General features: G+C 46.5%; 1 protein-coding gene across 2 annotated transcripts in view; it reads right to left on the reverse strand.

Annotated features, from left to right (window-relative positions):
- Positions 1 to 10,917: 10,917 nt before the first annotated feature.
- LOC142255698 (membrane-spanning 4-domains subfamily A member 4A-like) overlaps positions 10,918 to 20,681 on the reverse strand; it is a 46,374-nt gene continuing 36,610 nt past the window's right edge. For both annotated transcript variants that reach the window (XM_075327146.1, XM_075327147.1), the window contains exons 6-7: positions 15,868 to 15,987; positions 10,918 to 12,032 (exon numbers count right to left, since the gene is read on the reverse strand). In XM_075327146.1, coding sequence (XP_075183261.1) covers positions 11,961 to 12,032; positions 15,868 to 15,987 — 192 coding nt within the window. In that variant the 3' untranslated portion in view covers positions 10,918 to 11,960. The remainder of the gene's footprint in view (positions 12,033 to 15,867; positions 15,988 to 20,681) is intronic.

The raw sequence follows: 20,681 nt of genomic DNA on the forward strand, positions 1-20,681 counted from the left end.
ACATCAATGGATAGCTGCGGATTCCGAGGAGTAGTTGCATGAACCTGCGGAAATACCTGCAGAAAAGTCCACAGGTATTCTCTCCCGTGGGCACATGGCCTTAATTACCACAAACTTCATGCTTTTCCTTCCCCAGCAAAGTCTATGAAATTTCAGATTTGCTGTTTGCACATTGCTTCTTTTTTTGGGTTGCAGTTTTGTGTCAACAATAAAACTGCAGCATGACAATTTTTTTTGCGTTTTTCACCTATGGGTGTATAAAAACCTGTCAAAAACACATGGTTAAAAAAAAGCACCAAAAATGCATGCGTTTTTGGATGCGTTTTTGGTTACAAGTTGTGTTTTTTGGCCACAGGGTACAGCTTTGTGGTGAACACAAAACTGCAGCGTGCAGACATACCCTACTGGTCTATGAAAAGCCCATTTAGATAAATCCCCCCTTTTATACTTGCAAACAAGTCACTTATCTGATTTGCCTGCATTCCTCCTGTAAGACTCCATACAGGAGCGGTAGTATTCCGCGAAACGGCCGTCGGAGGTTCCCTCTGGTTTGGCCTGGCTCCCCTGCAGCACCACTGTAATTAGGTAAGCGCTCCACCCGCCCTGTGGATATGGGCTAAAGTTATTACTTGATAACTAACTTTCATATTGTTGTTTACATATGGCCCACCTCCACTCTTTTGAAAGGGCTTTATGGATTCTTTACGTGTACCTCCCTAATCCGGTAGTATTACCCATCTGTATAACCTTAAGGGCTCTTCCTCCTATGAACTAAGCCACATTATAGGATTCTACAAACACTATGGTTGGGATCCACGGGACCCAGGCCTTTGCTGGAGGTTTTCCTCTGGTCTGGCTCTCCTGCACCACCACCGTGAGCTGGCAAGCATTTCAGTGATATTCGTACAGGCTAATATATTGATCCCCTGACCAATTACTATATACAGTCAGGGCCAGAAATATTTGGACAGTGACACAAGTTTTGTTATTTTAGCTGTTTACAAAAACATGTTCAGAAATACAATTATATATATAATATGGGCTGAAAGTGCACACTCCCAGCTGCAATATGAGAGTTTTCACATCCAAATCGGAGAAAGGGTTTAGGAATCATAGCTCTGTAATGCATAGCCTCCTCTTTTTCAAGGGACCAAAAGTAATTGGACAAGGGACTCTAAGGGCTGCAATTAACTCTGAAGGCGTCTCCCTCGTTAACCTGTAATCAATGAAGTAGTTAAAAGGTCTGGGGTTGATTACAGGTGTGTGGTTTTGCATTTGGAAGCTGTTGCTGTGACCAGACAACATGCGGTCTAAGGAACTCTCAATTGAGGTGAAGCAGAACATCCTGAGGCTGAAAAAAAGAAAAAAATCCATCAGAGAGATAGCAGACATGCTTGGAGTAGCAAAATCAACAGTCGGGTACATTCTGAGAAAAAAAGGAATTGACTGGTGAGCTTGGGAACTCAAAAAGGCCTGGGCGTCCACGGATGACAACAGTGGTGGATGATCGCCGCATACTTTCTTTGGTGAAGAAGAACCCGTTCACAACATCAACTGAAGTCCAGAACACTCTCAGTGAAGTAGGTGTATCTGTCTCTAAGTCAACAGTAAAGAGAAGACTCCATGAAAGTAAATACAAAGGGTTCACATCTAGATGCAAACCATTCATCAATTCCAAAAATAGACAGGCCAGAGTTACATTTGCTGAAAAACACTTCATGAAGCCAGCTCAGTTCTGGAAAAGTATTCTATGGACAGATGAGACAAAGATCAACCTGTACCAGAATGATGAGAAGAAAAAAGTTTGGAGAAGAAAGGGAAATAAATCCCAAAATCTTTTATAAATACATTAATGCCAAAAGGAAAACAAAGGATAGTATCGGACCCTTAAAATATAATAACAAGTTAGTTATAGAGGACAAACAAAAGACTGAGATATTAAATAGGCATTTCTCATCTGTATTCACCAAGGAACTGACTGTACCAGGGATCATTCAACAAGTGAAAAATCAAAGTCCACCACCCGATATAATTAATTTAACGATGAAGTACGCCTACGTCTGAGTAAATTAAACATTGACAAATCCCCAGGGCCAGATGGCATTCATCCACGAATATTGAGGGAATTGAGCTCCGTAATCGACAGACCGCTGTATCTCATCTTTTTAGACTCACTTGTAACAGGGTTGGTGCCTCAGGATTGGAGGATTGCTGATGTGGTACCGATTTTTAAGAAAGTTAAGAGGGTAGATCCAGGCAACTACCGTCCAGTAAGCCTGACATCAGTAGTATGCAAAGTTTTTGAGGGCATTTTAAGGGATGACATGCAAAAATATATTGCAGAAAATAATATGATAACTGACAAACAGCATGGATTCATGAAAGATAAGTCGTGTCTAACCAACCTGTTGGGGTTCTATGAGGGGGTAAGTTCAAACCTGGATATTGGTAATGCAGCTGATGGGATTTATTTGGACTTTGCAAAGGCATTTGATACTGTACCACATAATAGCCTTATACTAAAGCTCCAGAAGCAAGGACTAGGGGACACAATATGCAACTGGGTAAGGAATTGGCTAAAAGATAGGAAACAAAGAGCAGTCATAAATGGTACATTCTCTAAATGGGCTATAGTCAGCAGTGGGGACCGCAGGGATCTGTGCTAGAACCAATTCTTTTTACTCTCTTTATTAATGACCTTGTGGATGAGATTGATAGTACAGTGTCAGTCTTTGCCGATGACACCAAACTATGTAGGATATTAAAAACTGACCTGGATAGTACAATATTACAAAAAGATCTGGATAAGATGTCAGAATGGGCAGATACTTGGCAAATGAGATTTAATGTTGATAAATGTAAAGTAATGCACCTAGGATGGAGTAATCCTATAGCTGCGTATACATTAAATGGAAGTAAACTCGGGACTACAGAACAGGAGAAGGACTTGGGTATTCTCATTACAAATAAGCTGAGCAGCAGCACTCAATGTCAAGCAGCAGCTGCTAAAGCAAACAAGATTTTAGGGTGTATAAAAAGAGAGATTAGATCCCGTGATCCCAACGTATTGTTACCCCTCTATAAATCACTTGTAAGGCCACATCTGGAATACGGGATCCAGTTTTGGGCTCCACATTTTAAAAAAGGCATTCAGAAGTTAGAGTCAGTTCAAAGGCGGGCAACTACACTATTACAAGGAATGGAAGGCCTCCCATATGATGGCAGGTTGAAAAAGTTAGATATGTTTAGCTTAGAAAAAAGACGTCTCAGAGGAGATCTCATTTATATGTACATGTGTGGTCAATATAAAGGACTGGCACATGACTTATTTCTTCCGAAAACAATACTAAGGACCAGGGGGCACTCACTGCGAGTGGAAGAAAAGCGATTCCGACACCTAAATAGGAAAGGGTTCTTTACAGTTAGAGCGGTCAGACTGTGGAATACACTACCACAAGAGGTAGTAATGGCAGATACTTTAACAGCTTTTAAAAAAGGGCTGGATGATTTCCTCAGTACACAAAACATTGTTGGTTATAAATGACTTAGTGACTAAATGTAGAACTGGTGGAGGAAGGTTGAACTAGATGGACCTAGGTCTTTTTTCAACCTAAGTAACTATGTAACTATGTAACGGCACATGATCCAAGGCACACCACATCCTCTGTAAAACATGGTGGAGGCAACGTGATGGCATGGGCATGCATGGCTTTTTATGGCACTGGGTCACTTGTGTTTATTGATGATGACATAACAGCAGACAAGAGTAGTCGGATGAATTCTGAAGTGTACCGGGATATACTTTCAGCCCAGATTCAGCCAAATGCCGCAAAGTTGATCGGACGGCGCTTCATAGTACAGATGGACAATGACCCCAAGCATACAGCCAAAGCTACCCAGGAGTTCATGAGTGCAAAAAAGTGGAACATTCTGCAATGGCCAAGTCAATCACCAGATCTTAACCCAATTGAGCATGCATTTCACTTGCTCAAATCCAGACTTAAGACGGAAAGACCCACAAACAAGCAAGACCTGAAGGCTGCGGCTGTAAAGGCCTGGCAAAGCATTAAGAAGGAGGAAACCCAGCGTTTGGTGATGTCCATGGGTTCCAGACTTAAGGCAGTGATTGCCTCCAAAGGATTCGCAACAAATTATTGAAAATAAAAATATTTTGTTTGGGTTTGGTTTATTTGTCCAATTACTTTTGACCTCCTAAAATGTGGAGTGTTTGTAAAGAAATGTGTACAATTCCTACAATTTTTATCAGATATTTTTGTTCAAACCTTCAAATTAAACGTTACAATCTGCACTTGAATTCTGTTGTAGAGGTTTCATTTCAAATCCAATGTGGTGGCATGCAGAGCCCAACTCGCGAAAATTGTGTCACTGTCCAAATATTTCTGGACCTAACTGTATGTAGCCCTTTTTAAGGGTTTTTTTTTATATACTGTGACCCCCTTGTGTCTTGCCTGACTCCCTATACCCATACTATCTGTGGATACTCGTAGCTCCAGCCCTATTATATTGATTTATTAATATAAATCATCTTTTTTATTGTGGTCCATGGGACCCAGGTATTTATTCCCCCAACTTGTGCATGTAAATGTCCTTTTTCCTACTTGTTGTTATTTATTGAGATTGAAAATAAATTTTCGATTTTTGCACCAGTACTCCTAGTGCTCTTGTTTATTCGTATGCTATATACACTGACTGCCTCACAGCTTTTTGCCAACAGTCCAAATTTGCCAGGACTGTCACAAATATTCATAATCATTAGAAATTCTGTCATATCCTGGGCTGACACGGCACTTGGTTTATGTAGTTCCTGCCTGAACATAACTACCTGGTTGTGGGTGTCCTGGGTGGAACATGCCACAAGATTTTCTGTTTGATTTGTACAGAATCTGATCCAAACAAAACTCTCAAGACTCAAAATCGGAGACAATACTTATGTGTAGCAGAGGACTTCTTTACTACAAATCATGAGTTCTAATTCATAAACCAACAGAAGATCCATCCTACACTATATACAGCATCCGCAACAAAATAACTGTTCAAACCAAGTGTAGGCTCTCGGTCCACCCTTGACGTTGCCAAACCATTCCGTGCACTTTCCCACCTACTTGTTTTCCTTCAGTACTAGTTCTTACTTTACAAGAGCCAGGAAAGAGTGGACATTGGTGGAAAAGATGTAAGTAGGAAGGTGTAATGAATTGATTAGCCACGTCAGGGGTGAATCGAGCTTCTGTGCTTGGTTTGTATTGTCATTTTGTGCCGAGTCTTCTTAGGTTGTATGACACTATACTGGTTATGCCTAGTATTACAAGTCGGCTTCTTTCACATTGATGTAATTGTCGCGGGCGGTGGGGGCGTGCTCGCCCCGTTCGGGTCCAGTTGCTGCTTGCTTGGGGCTCGGTGGCTCGAGCGGTGGGCCGGACCCGGGGACTCGAGCAGCGCTCCTCGCTCGGCGAGTGAAAAGGGGGGCCGTTTGTTTGTTTGGGGAGATAGTTCGTGACACCACCCATGGGTCGTGGTGATGATGGGCAGCACCGCTGCTGGGGACGGGGATCCCGGGAGCGATGACAGGGAGCAGCTAGGATGTTGGTTCCCCCTCCGTAGGTAAGGGTTGGTGATCCCGGGGCCCGGTGATGATACGGGGAGGCAGGGTAGCTGGGGTGCAGGGTTGCGGAGGCAGCGCGGCGCAGTGCTGGATGGCACTGTTGTACTCACTCGGTAGAAATTCAAAAAGTCACTGGTAAACCAAACGGCTAGATGGACGGTTCCCGCAGCCGGCTGCTGAGTCTGTGCTCTCCCCGGACAGGTTGATGGCGGCTGTCTTTCCCTGCACCTTTGTCGAACTCTACTGACTGCGATGGTTTCCCAATGGTAGTCCGCTCCCCGGTGTGTATTTACCGAGGGAGCCTGTTTTGCCCGCAGGTGCTGGCCCTTTGGATCTCTAGCCTATGGCGGTGGCTCTCTATCCTCACGGTTTGGACGGTTGCCTTCTGATGGGACTTGAGCATTAGGGAACCCCTGGGGTTCCGGTCACTCTCGGATTTGACCTTTGCCGGCGGCTTCTAGCCTGGTCGGGGTCCGATGGCCCTGCCCTTGTGCTGATGCAGATCTGTTCCCCGGTTCGGTACCGGCGGGCCACCGCCCGTCCCCGGTCCTACGATTCCACCGACCTGCACCCACTCCTGCAGACGGCCACCACTGTCTGCCGACCTTGCTCTCTGTGCCTGGGCTCCGTCCCAGACACCGGCAGCTTCACTCCTCTGCACTCAACTCCACTCCCTTCAACTAACTGCCTTTTCCCGCCTCCAGGACTGTGAACTCCTCAGTGGGTGGGGCCAACCGCCTGGCTCCACCTCACCTGGTGTGGACATCAGCCCCTGGAGGGGGCAACAAGGATTTGTGTTTGACTGGTGTGCCTATCCAGGGGAGGGGGTGTGGGCGGTGTTGTGCCTGTGACTACCTGGCTAGTCCAGGGCGTCACATAATTGTGCACATTTGTATCTCTGTGTAATTGTACAAGCAAAACTAGATCTGTATATTTAAAAAAATATTGTACCGTACTGATGTAATGTAAATACCAGATTGGTGACCTCTGAGTTTTCTTTTAATAAACATGTGGTGGTACAGCCAGGAGATAACTTGCGGTCAGTTCCCCTGTAGATTACAGCTGATTACTGCAGATCCAGGCAGCAGGACGTCCTGTGATCACTTTATATTTGGGGAAGCATTCTAACTATGAAGGAATTGCCCACAGTGATCACATTTGTTAATGGTTTATTGTTTCCAGGAGATACATAGACTTTGGATTTTGTTTCTATTTTTGTGCATTTTGTTAGTATATACTGTACATATCTGTAATTATGCAAAAAACATTGATGACATCTGCAATACAAGGTCATTGAAAGTGTCGAGTGAGCTCATAACCCCTACACATGCCGGTATGTTCAGAAATTGACCACAAGATGTCATGCAAGGCAAGACTTTAATGAACTAATGGGAAAAAAAAGTTCATGCACTTGCAGTATCACTCCGTTCCTCCAAACTTTTAAAAACAGTAGAGCGGAACACATACTGTGGTGCACGGCAATTTCTACTGTCACAACTCCTTAATGTCGCCCAGTAATTTATATATGTCCATACAGAAGCATTGCTATTAGTTAAGACCATCAATGTTCCTACAAAATACAATATTGCTTTCATGGCCCAAAAGTGCTGACTACATACAGTATAATACCCCCAAAGAATATTCCAACACAGAATGATGTCCCCACTGTACATTCCACCACATACCGTATGATGTCTCTGTAGGAGATGGGCAGGATTCCCCCACTCCTACTAAAAGCGGCGTCACATGCTACGATATATCTAATGATATATCGTCTGGGTCACGGAATTCGTGACGCACATCCGGCATCGTTAGAGATATCGTAGCGTGTGACAGCTCCGAACGACTGTTAACGAGCAAAAATACTCACCTTATTGTTGCTCGGTGACACGTTATTCATTTTCATAATGTCGGTCACATCCCTGGATGCAGATTGCTCGTCATTCCTGGGGCAGCACATCGCTACGTGTGACACCCCAGGAACGACGAACATCAGCTTACCTGCGTCCCGCCGGTAATGAGGAAGAAAGAAGGTGGGCGGGATGTTTCGGCCGCTCATCTCCGCCCCTCCACTTCTATTGGGCGGCCGCTGTGTGACGTCGCTGTGACGCCGAACGTCCCTACCCCTTCAGGAAGAGGATGTTCGCCACCCACAGCGACGTCGTTAGGGAAGTAAGTACGTGTGACGGGAATTATCGACTTTGTGCGACACTGGCAACGATTTGCCCGTGACACACAAACGAAGGGTGTGGGTGCGATCACTTATGCGATCGCACGATATATCTCCCCATGTAACGCCGCCTTAAGTGTTGTATTACAGTGTATTGCATACATGTCCTATAGTTATATGTATTGAAATAAATGGAAGGTTTGTGAAGTAACAGGAGGAGTGTTATATGCAGGTTCTGGAAAGCACAAAAATAGATACTTTTCATAACTAAGGTAACAAGGCCCCCTGTTCCAGGTGTGAGTTAGATTGGCTGACGCCTCCCCTCCTTGAGACTGTGTATGGTTTTACCTGGACAGAAAAGTGTGGGAAAGTGTCTTTGAGGAGAGAGACGGTCCGGGGGAGATTCAGGAAGTGGTTGTGCCACATGTGTGGAGAGAAAAGCGGTACGTTGCCTGAGAAGAAAACTTATAGTATTGCTCAGTCAGTAGCTGACCCAGGAGAAGACGTCGCCCGGATGAGCCCAGCTGCCCAATGACCCAGGAGAAGAAAATATGCCTCCGTTCAGCCCCAGAGAAGTTCGCACCAACTTATTTTGTACCCTGAGAGAGGACCGGTTCACCGGACAGTACCGTGAGTCTTTACTTGTGCTCACTGGTTTGGGTTTAGTGCAGGTGTACCGCCCTGCGGCCTTGGCTGCGGCCGCCGAGATGCTCGGATCCGTGCCCGGGTTCTACGGGTAGTGGCTCAAGTCTCTCACGGACCCGGGGGTCACGTCGGTCTGCAAGGGAGGTTGGCGCTACGCGCGGGGTATGCGGGTACTTGATTTTGGGATGGTTATTCGTGACGCCACCCACAGGTTGTAGTGATGGTGGACACCACTGCTGCGGTGAAGGTACGGGGATTCCCGGGAGCAGTGTAGTAGCGCAGCTAGGTGTTGACCCCTCTGTGGGTAGGGGGATGTTGGTCCCAGGGCCCGGTTGAGTGAGGGCCGGGGTGCAGGGTGCAGTGTTGCGGTGCGGTGCCCGAGGGCACAGGTGTACTCATGATTGAATCACACAGACACTGGTAAACCAAACGAGGTGATGAACGGGGCCCGCAGCCGGCTGCAGCTTCCTAGTCAGGTTGGCAATGTCCACCTTTTTCCTGCACCTGTGTTTGTAGTTTGACCACTGTGCCTGAGCACTGGTAGTCTGCTCCCCAGCGTGTAAGTGTCGTAGGAGCCCCTTTGCCCGCAGACGCTGGCCCTTGGATCTCTGGCCTTTTGCGGACGGGTTGGGCTGTTGCCTTCAATTGGGACTTTGGTGGGAATGAACCCCTGAGGTCCAGACCGCAATCAGTTAATTCGACTATGGTGGTGGCGTACAGCCTAGTCAGAGTCTGAGTACCCTTCCTGGTGCTCTGGTATCCTGTTGGCTCCCCGGTTCGGTTCCGGCAGGCCACTACCCTGTCCTGGTCCCTTACGGTTCCACCGGTCGTATTCCTGGTCTCCTGCAGGCGGCCACTGCTGTCTGCCTGCCTGACTGTTTGGGGGGTCCTGGGCTCCAACCCAGGCCCCACGCAGAACTGTACTGCACTCGACTCTGTCCTGTACTCAACTGTACTATACTGGCTACTGTTTTCCTGCCTCAGGCCAGCAGACTCCTTGGAGGGCGTGTCTTTCCACCTGACTCCGCCCACCTAGTGTGCCTGTCTGACTCTGAAGTTTGACGGGTGGTACCTCTCTAGGGTGAGGGTGTATGTGGTGAATGTAGTGACCTGTGACCCCTGGGTGCCCAGGGCGTCACACAGGCCTCTGTAGTTAGAGTGTGGTGTCGGCTCAGACCCATTAGGGACGGCTAGTTAGGTTAGAGTACAGAGTAGCGAAGTAAAAGTATATTTTTCTGCAGTGTTTGTACTGTTATTCATTGTGATGGTTGAAGCAACAGTTGTAGTTCGCTCCAGCTAAATTGCTCAAATTGTGTATTATCCCCTGTTCCAAATACTGCTTTCCTCTGTTGCCCAGCCGTACTTACATGTCATTTCCCTGCAATAAAATAACCTCTCTTGTCTCTTACCATAACTTAGTCTGTACCGCTGTGGTCCCTCGGTCATTAGTTCATCTCCACAGTACATTCCCCACACACAGTATGATGCCCACACAGTAAATTCTCCCACACACAGTATGCTGTCCCCACAGTACATTCCCCCACACACAGTATGATGCCCCCACAGTACATTCCCCCCACACACAGTATGATGCCCCCACAGTACATTCCCCCCACACACAGTATGATGCCCCCACAGTACATTCCCCCACACACAGTATGATGCCCCCACAGTACATTCCCCACACACAGTATGATGCCCACACAGTAAATTCTCCCATACACAGTATGATGTCCCCACAGTACATTCCCCCCACACACAGTATGATGCCCCCACAGTACATTCCCCCCACACACAGTATGATGCCCCCACAGTACATTCCCCCACACACAGTATGATGCCCCCACTGTACATTCCCCCACACACAGTATGATGCCCCCACAGTAAATTCTCCAACACACAGTATGATGTCCCCACTGTACATTCCCCCACACACAGTATGATACCCCCACAGTAAATTCTCCAACACACAGTATGATGTCCCCACTGTACATTCCCCCACACACAGTATGATGCCCCCACAGTAAATTCTCCAACACACAGTATGATGTCCCCACTGTAAATTCCCCCACACACAGTATGATGCCCCCACAGTAAATTCTCCAACAAACATAGTATGATGTCCTCCTCATATTACATTTCCACACACAGTATGGTGCCCCACAGTACATTCCCCCACACCCATGGTACATTCTTCCATACAGTATGATATCCCCACATTACATTCCCCCACACACAGCAAGATGTCAGCACAGTACATTTCCCCACACACAGTATGATGCCCCACAGTACATTCCCTCACACCCATAGTACATTCTCTCATACAGTATGATGTCCCCACAGTACATTCCCCCACACACATTAATATGTGCCCAAATTACATTCCCCCACACACAGTAGGATGTCCACACAGTGCAAATAGATTGCAGTGCTTATCTTTTTTGTGTCAGATAAAATATGCTAGAAAACATTGTTTTTTTCAGGTTCATTTATTCGATTTTGAAACTGAATTATATTCTCATTCATCAATGATATAAAAATACATATAAAAATATAAATTGTATAAATCGAACAACTCTATGCAGCTATGGAACCAGTTTGTTTAGACTGAAGCCTGCCATATGCATTAGATGACTGTCGGCCGGACTATGGTTTGGCAGCAGCCATCTTGGCCGTTGGTCACATACATAGGTGCAGTTGTTTGGCCGATTGCTTGTCTTCTCTATGAGTGAGCCGCTGCCAGACATCTCTTATCTACAGGAGAACAAAAGGATCAGCAGTCCGAAATCGGACATGCCAAATATTAAACTCCCCTGACAATATCAGTGGGTTTGACTGATATTGGGGGGCTTAGCAGATGGTATGAATTTTGTTTTTTTTTAATGGCGCTAGTGGAGAGGAGGAGCTTAGCTTAGAGGGGTCATATCTACCATAAACTTCAGCACAAAGTGAAAGTGAACTGACTCGAGACGCTCAATTGGTGCCGTCACTGAAATCTTCGCAAACAGAAGAGCGACATACAATCTTATAGGTCATGATGTCTATATGTTTTATAAATTACTTGAAAATGGGAGTGTAAACAAAGCAAGACCCATATGTCCCAGGAAGTGACCTGAACTTTTCTTCAATTTCCATTATATACTTTTACACTTTTGAAATATGTCCACGTGTCGCACTCTGGTGGGAAAATTATCCACATCTTAGTTCTTTAGTGATCTGCTATGTGTATATGTGTATATCATATGATGCCACTACTTAGGTACAGTCTACTGACTAAAATCCAGTTTGATGATAAACCTTCTTAGCATGTCACGTTAATTTACAAGGGCATTGGTTATTGTTAGTTGAATGAATATTTCAGTTTAGTTTGCAGTGATTATGGCTTTTTGGGTTAACGGTCATGGACAAAGAACTGTACAATGTAAACCCTCCTAATACAACATGTGATGGTAACTGGTATATGTATTGTGTATATGTCTTATATTTATTTCACTTTATTATGTATAAAAAGCCGGTATAAATCCATCAGCATGTTTTGACTTCTGATGACAACATGGTTTTCGGATCATTCAAAGAAGCGTGATAGACGACCACAGCCTGGAAGAGAAGATATTCTTCTTAGATAAGAAAAATTCCTTAAACATTAAAGTCATGTTCACCCAACTGAATGTAAAATACTTAACATCTTAAGTGCTACCGTCAAAAGCGACTGCAGCACCTAAGTGGTTTGATCGAGACAAGGAGCTCACATTGTCCCTTTGATATCCCCATGATGTAATCGTGTAAACAGAGGCTCCATGGACCTTTTTGATTTGCATATTTTCCAGGGGGCAATGTACCTAGGATTTCACGGTGTTGAGCGCCCTCGCTGGCTGACAGGCAGTGTTTTCTCTCCCCGAGATCAGTGATTGTTTTGTTTTGTTGGTCTACTAGGCATTGCTCCCACCCGGCCAGAATCCTACTCAACACTGATGAGGGGCAATACCCCTAAACGGCTGTCTGTGGATAAATACCTGGCCTTGGTATTTCCCTTGTCATATCTTTTTAAACTTGTCAAAAAGTTGGATATTGACTAAAAGGGCCACTTAATATGGTGGTTATGGTGGTCTCCTAAAAAGAGTCACCCCTCGGCTGGGCCCTTCCCGGAGGGATATCTGGCTGCTTTCTGTGTTGAGACTCCTAACAGAGGCTCCATGGACCTTTTTGATTTGCATGATGTAATCGTAGGATAGCAATGAATAAGTATGACTGCCGGGAGCCTAACTAAGCGGGAGCCTAACAAAGTTGTGGTTTAGTAATATGTCGGTATATTAGTTACAGACAGCTTCATATCCCCTAACAGAGCTACAATAAAGTTAAATAAGTTTAATAAAAATACCTCCCAAAAAGACACTTTTAATAAAAAAAAATATAAAAAATTAATATGTACAACATGACCTACATAATAAAGGATGTCACAGAATATAGGACCCGTGGGACTATGTTAAAGTAAGGAAGGAGTTAAAAATCCTCAAACCAGCCAAAACCTGTTCTAAGGCCTCTGTCTCACGTACATGTCTCCGGTATGTGTTTTGCAGTTTTCTCACGTATCGGAGGCACGTACACACGTTGACATATGTTTTCCTATGGTTTTGGACACACGTAAGTATTTTCGCACGGAACGTGTGTCCGTTATGTACTTACGTGTGTCCGTGTGTTTCTCACGCCGAGATGTCCGTTTTCTCATTGGCATCACGGGTGTCACACGGAACACAAACGTGTCACACGTAATGCAAACGGACCACACGGATGTGTTTCGTGTGACACGCACCGGAGAAAAAACATGTGGAGACCGAAGATCAGCACCACGGACAGCGACACCAGGGACAGGTGAGTAGAAAGTTCCCGTTCTCCGTGTGTTATCATGGATAATACATGTAGAACACACGTAGCCCATAAACACGGATCACGGATCGCAAACCGCACCTCTGACGCCTCCGTGAAAAACGTGCGTGGTTTTTCACGAACGTGTGAAAGAGGCCTAAGGCGGGCTTTAAACGCTGTGACATCGCTAGCATCAGCTAGCGATGTCGAGTGCGATAGCACCCGCCCCCATCGCACATGCGATATGTGGTGAAAGCTGCCGTAGCGAACATTATCGCTATGGCAGCTTCACACGCACATACCTTGTCGGCGACATCGTGGTGACTGCCGAAGAATCCCTCCCTCAAGGTGGAGGTGTGTTCGGCGTCATCGCAATGTCACCGCGACGTCACTAAGCGGCTGGCCAATAGAAGCGGAGGGGCGGAGATGAGCGGGACATAACATTCCGCCCACCTCCTATCTTCCGCATTGGCGGCGGGACGCAGGTAAGGAGATGTTTGTCGTTTCTGCGGCTTCACACACAGCGATGTGTGCTGCTGCAAGAACGACAAACAACATCGTACCGGCAGTAGTAACTACATTATGGAATGGAGCGACGTGTCACCGATCACCGATTTTTGACATTTTTGCGTTCGTTGATCGTCGCTCTTAGGGTTTACACGCTGCGATGTCGGTAACGGAGCCGGATGTGCATCACTGAGAAACGACATTAATAAGGATGGCACCACTATAGGGTTAATAGGAAACGTGCCACCACCCATAAGCACAGAAGCAAAAAACAGAATTTATAATGGGTATGTGGGGCACGGCTTCACTAAATGTACCAATAAAAAAAAAAAAAAAAAACCCACAAAGTCCAAGCAGTCATATGCAAAACGTGAAAAAGTTTTATTTGTACACACTTTAAAACACAATTAAAAAGGAGAAGACTCAAAAAAAAGAAAGGTCCCTCCATAATGCAGCATGTATACACCATGAGACCTCAGATGTTAGTATATAAACCATGAACAGGCTGACAAGAACCATTGGTTTGCACTATACATAGTCAAAAATACAATCCTGCAGTCATATTTCGTGCAAAAAAAAGAAAGCCTGCTGATAATTACCAGACTAACATGAATAAGAGGTAGTATAACCGCCCACACGCCCCACGCATTACGCCACCATGAGTGGCTTCCTCAGGATGTGCGTCACTAACGACGTGACCCCAACGATATATCGTTACCGATGTCGCAACGTGTAAAGCCTGCCTAAGGCCCGTTTCACACGCCAGTGAAAAACACTGACGTTCTTCACTGACGTGTAAAACACGCACATGTCCCTCCGTGTTCCGTGATTCACGGCACATGTGGGTTGTCCATGTGCAATCCGTGATCCGTGATCCGTGATTGCACATGGACATTACTCACCTGCCTTGATTACTGCTGTCCGTGGTGCTGAAGTCTCCTGCTCTGCAGCGTCCTCCCTCCGCTCTCAGCAGCTACTTCCAGGTCAGCAGTTCCTGCTTTCATGAATATTCATGAGCCAGGCAGGAGCTGCCGAGAGCGGAGCAGGCACAGCGAATCGCAGGCAAGGTAAGTTGAAAATGTTTAATATTTAATATGTCCATGATTTTCTGGTACGTGTTTCACTGATCACACACGGATCCCACCATAGTGTGGTCCGTGGGTCATCAGTGATGCCAGGAAAAAACTGACTTGTCTCCGTGCAGAATCACGGCCACGGGTGCACGCTGCATGGAGACAAGTTCAGTGAAAAATCACTGATGTGTGAGCAGACCCATTGATTATAATGGGTCTGCGTATGTCAGTGATTCTGGTACGTATAAAAAAAAGCACAAATGTACCAGAATCACTGACGTGTGAAAGAGGCCTAAGGGTGTGAAATTTCACTGTTGTAACAAAAACTTGTTCAGGTGATGTGGCTAAGCTGGATGGATGCTGGGAGTGTTTTTACTTATTATGCAGTTATGTCTTCTACTATTTGCTATCGTGTAAGGAACGTCTAAAGTTATGCATGGTACGCCTATATTTCTGAGGACTATAAAAAGATGATGCTCATTGAAATCATTTGGAGAGTCTTGGAAATCATATGCATGTGTATTTCTTTTATACTCATCGGCACCGTAGAATGAATCCCATAAACTTGCAATTGAAGTGACAATTACTTCAACAGACTTCCACCTCTTGCCCCCACTATTTAGTGGTACTCTTAGCCACCTGGTTATGCATGCTTGTATGGGGCTGTGGTGAATTTCCCTGTACAGCAGGTCTGCAGGTTGCTACTGTGCAGGGAAAAAACACTGTTGCCTTTCTTTCATTCTCAGGATCACGGGTGGTCTCAAATGGGGGGACTGATCTGTAACTGAGGGCATATCTGTGCTCCTTTCAAAGTCTCTTGCAGAATCAATGTTATTTCAGGAGAAAAAGTTTTTTGCATCAAAATGACAGAAAGATCGGACAGACCCCACAATAAGGTCTGGTGGGTGCCAGGGACGTCCGTCCTGTGACAGATTCAGCTCTTTGACATTGTCCAAGTAAGTGAATTGTACATTACAAGAGTTTCTCACCACTTCGCTGTATGACGTGCTGCACGAAGCTTTGCATCCAAAGATCGATGTAGACAAGGCAATGCAGAACTCCAAAGCTGTAAGGATCGAAAGAGTTGATCCGATGCCCTGGTAGAGTGTCTATAAGGGGAAAAGATGTAGATAACATGCAAACAATGCAATCTACTTGTACATACAAATCAGTAGAAAACCATCATTTGAGAGTTCACAGCAGAGAACGTCTATATGGTCCATGTCTTAGTGCACCATGACACAGAGGGAATATCCACTTTCAAATACCAATTTTACCATTTACCTATAGGATGTCATATGAAAAACATACTGAAGAAAAAAGCACCCAAACTTACAATACTATGATCAGATACAAATGCACAACAGGGTGCAGTAGGCCCCAATGATAAAGGCTGGGGCAGCACAGGTGCAAAATACTGATGAAATAGCCACTTACTAACCCACCAAACATCCGTGGTGGGGGTCGCCTAGTATTCAAAAGTCACACAGGCCTGCATAGGTAGCCATTCACACCATTATAGTAGATGCACCACTGTACCTATAACAGCCTATTACCAACTCCTCTACTATTACAACAGGCGGGCTGTCAATACCATGTGTTCACCCATAGGACAAGCACCTCACATTGCCCAGTCACCACTAAAGGGCCCAATCAATAGGATAACCATGGCACTGCTGACAGGATGGTGCCCAATCCCATATGATATAAGAAGTAGAACTTGGCACTCAAATGCGACTTGAAGAAGAACTATATTTATTTTCAAGAAATCCAAAAGAAGCACAGATGTGACGGTCTACACTGGACCTTCATCAGTGCTCAGTTTGTAATGTATAGAATGGTTTCAGAATGAACGAGCACAAAGAGCTCACCACGGTGTCCATCGCTGTCCATGGCGGTCAGCTCCTTGCTCTCGTTCGTCCGGAAGCCATTCTAAACATTACACACTGATGAAACTTCAGATGGAAGCCCTTATTGTTTTACCTGAATTGACTGGGCACCCGGCGTCATAGATGATGATATTGAATGGGGAATCACTTGTAATTTCCTTATTGGATATTTAAAAATGTGTCTTTAAAAGAACAGATGACCCCCTTAGATTTGCAAAAAGAAAATACATAAACTAAACTATTAACAGGATTTTATTCCCCAAACTAAGGGTGTGTATGTAAAGATATTTGTTTTTGCATATTAAAGCCTTACCTTTCTTGTAGAAATCTATTTTGCTGTTTTAGAGAAATCCATAGTTGAAATTCTATGCTAAAGGGTCACAAGTAGTGTTGAGCCACCCACCCTAGTGTTCGAGTTCGGTTCAGTTCGTCGAACGGCGGCTCAGTTCGGCGAATGTTCGACGAACACCTTCGAGCCCCATTGAAAACAATGGCAGGCAAACACAAACACATAAAAACACATAATACATATACACATATGTGGCACCCTGGACAAGCCAGGGGCCACAGGTAACAACACCTACACACCCCACACTCCCGGTCAGGCACACCGAAGTCAGACAAAAACCCTTGTTGCCTTCCTCCAGGGGCTGATGTCCACACCAGGGGGTGGGCCAGGCGGTTGGCCCCACCCACCGAGGAGTACACAGTCCTGGAGGCGGGAAAAGCAGGCAGTTGAGATGAGTTGAGGAGTGGAGAGAGATAGAGTTTTGAGTGGAGTTGAGAGAGGAGTAAAGTGGCAGTTAAGCAGCCTGAAGTTGGTCCGGGTGTGTGACCCGGACGGATCAGCAAGGTTGGAAGACGGTGGTGACCGTCTGCAGGAGTGGCCTATTGGAGCTAACCGTAAGGACCGTGGACGGGCGGTGGCCCGGCGGTACCGGACCGGTACGCAAAGAGAAGCCAGCACCATCCGGCAGGGGCCTATGGACCCCGGCAAGGCTAGGAGTCGCCGTGAATTTGCCAAATCCGTTAGCGAAGGGAACCTCCTGGGTTTCCCAGCAGCCAAGTCCAGACAGAAGGCAACCGTCCAACCGAGAAAGGGAAACACAGTCACCGCCAAGGCTAAAGTTCCCAGGGCCAGAACCTGCGGGCAAAAGGGGCTCCTTCAGCAACCTTCAAGCTGGGGAGCGGGTTACCGGTGGGAACCCATTAGAACCGTTACACTACATAGGTGCAGGGAAAGGCAGTCACCATCAAACTGCCAGGAGAAACAACACCGCAGCCGTCTGTGGGACCCGTCCATCCAGCCGTGTGTTTTACCGAGAACTGTGTCCTCATCATTGGCTGAGTGAGTACCACCGTGCCGTGCGGCACAGTGCTACCCTGCACCTCACCAGGCCCCGTAACCCGCCTGCCATCCATCCCTACTCCATCACCGGGCCCCGGGACAACCAACCCCCTACCCACGGAGGGGAGTACTAACATCAAAGCTGCTCCCTGTCACCGCTCCCAGGATCCCCGTCCAGAGCAGCGGTGGTGTCATCAACCTCACCACAACCGTGGGTGGCGTCACGGACAATATCAAATCCCCACAATCCAATCCCCACCCTTTTCACTCACGGGCGAGGAGCGCCGCTCGAGTCCCCGAGATCTGGCTAACCGCTCGAGCCACCACCGAGCAGCAGCAGCCGCAGCAGCAGCGGCCGGACCCGAGCAGTGGGAGAGCGCAGCGTCCCCTCCTCCGCCCGCGATACATACAGTTAATAAACATTGCCATTACACTTACAGGTCCCCGCGATGCGTCCTGCACTCTGTCTCCCGCCGCTTTTCCTTCTGATCATCGCTACACGCTCCAGGTAACCAGAACTGATGATAGGACCTTCCGTGATGTCAAAATAGCATGTGACCAGTCATGTGTCTATTATCTCATTGGCTACAGACTGGTCACATGGCTAGACGTCATGGTAGGTCCTGTCAGTGCATCTCTCCGGTACGGCGAGATGCTCTGGCACATGGTCGGCTTCCCCGTTCCTGCATGTCGGTGCTCTTTACAGAGTCAGCCCACATGCAAGGACTGGCTGCCACAGCCGGTGAATTGCGGCACCGGGAATCACGTGATCGGAGCACCGTTGCTATAGTAAATTGCCTGTCAGATTACTTTAGCAACGGTGGAAGCGGTGACGTCACCGCTTACAGCCCGCAGCCTCTGCTCAATCTCACTGAGTGATTATACTGCACGGGGAGCAGCAGCGTCTTCCTCCCATGCAGTGCTGTTTGATGTAGCAGAGCTGCATGGGTTGAAGGGGAAAGAAGACAGAAGACCAGGATCGTGGAGGGGTGAGAGGGAGTAATAAACATGGAGTCTCTAATGTGTCTGTGTATTTATTTCTATTAAAGTATTTTTTCTCTGTGTGGTGTCTTTTTTTAACCCTTTATTGGAGATTCTTAATGGCCGGGTCAAACTTGCCTGACATTAAGAATCTCTGGCATACAATCTAGCATACAAAAATATGGCGAAGCCCACGTCATTTTTTTTGGGGGGGGCAAAAAACTCCTGCATACAGTCCTGGATGGATCATGCTGAACCTTGTCGTTCTGCAGCTGCTGTCGGCTCTCCTGCATACACTAGTGAATGGAGGATGCTGAGCCTTGTAGTTCTGCTCCCCCTGCCTCTCCCTCCAGCATACAGTCCTGGATGCAGCATGCTGAGCCCTGTAGTTCTGCAGTTGCTGTCTGCTCTCCTGCATACACTAGTGGATGAAGTATGCTGAGTCTTGCAGTTCTGCTCCCCCTGCCTCTCCCTCCAGCATACAGTCCTGGATGGAGGATGCTGAGCCTTGTAGTTCTGCAGCTGCTGTCTGCTCTTCTCCATACAGACAGACAGCAGCTTAGCATACTCCATCCAGGACTGTATGCAGGAGTTTTTTGCCCCCCCCAAAAATTACGTGGGCTTTGCCATGTTTTTGTATGCTAGCCAGGTACAGCAAGCAGCTACGGGCTGCCCCCAACCCCCAGCTGCCTATTTGCACCCGGCTGGGAACCAAAAATAAAGGGAAGCCCTTTTTTTTTAATTATTTCATGAATTTCATGAAATAATTAAATTGTCTCTCCAGGAAAGGAGACAAACTCTAGAGCAGCGCCACCTATTGGAAGTAGCGATCCTAAAAGTCAAATGTGGATTTTTAACAATCCATTGTATATGACTTAGGATATATGCCAGATCAGAATCCCAATTTGCAGACACGGTGTTTCGGGGTGCTTGCCCCTCGTCAGTGCAAAGTATGGGGTGTCTGATCTGGCTCATAAGAAGCTTTGTGGGGACCACGGGGGAACACTATTCTCCTTAAGGAGACTTTTCAAGCCAGTCTGGCTGCCAGTAAGGGGACTTATAGCTGCCATGCCCCTCTGGGAAATATTCAAATTGTCTCTCCAGGAAAGGAGACAAACTCTAGCGCAGCGCCACCTATTAGAAGTAGCGATTCTAAAATAATGAAATAATTAAAAAGAAAAATGACGAGGGCTTTGCACAATTTTTGTGTCCAGCCAGGTACAACTAGGCAGCTGGGGATTGGAATCCACAGCGCAGGGTGCCCAAGCTTTCTGGGCACCCCTGCTGCGAATTGCAGTCCACAGCCGCCCCAGAAAATGGCGCTTTCATAGAAGCGCCATCTTTTGGCGCTGTATCCAACTCCTCCAGCTGCCCTGGTGACGGGTGGCTCGCTGGGTAATCATGGGATTAGGGCTAGCTATATATTATCATCTGGCTCTAAGCCCGAAATTCATGGTGTCACGCCAATATTAGACATGACCACCATGAATTTCTAGTACAAATAAAAAAAAACACAACACACAGAAAAATATTTTTATTAGAAATAAAACACAACACAATTAGTGACTCCATCGCTCCGTCCAAT

Source organism: Anomaloglossus baeobatrachus, chromosome 11 (assembly GCF_048569485.1).
Source record: "Anomaloglossus baeobatrachus isolate aAnoBae1 chromosome 11, aAnoBae1.hap1, whole genome shotgun sequence".
Lineage (NCBI taxonomy): Eukaryota > Metazoa > Chordata > Amphibia > Anura > Aromobatidae > Anomaloglossus > Anomaloglossus baeobatrachus.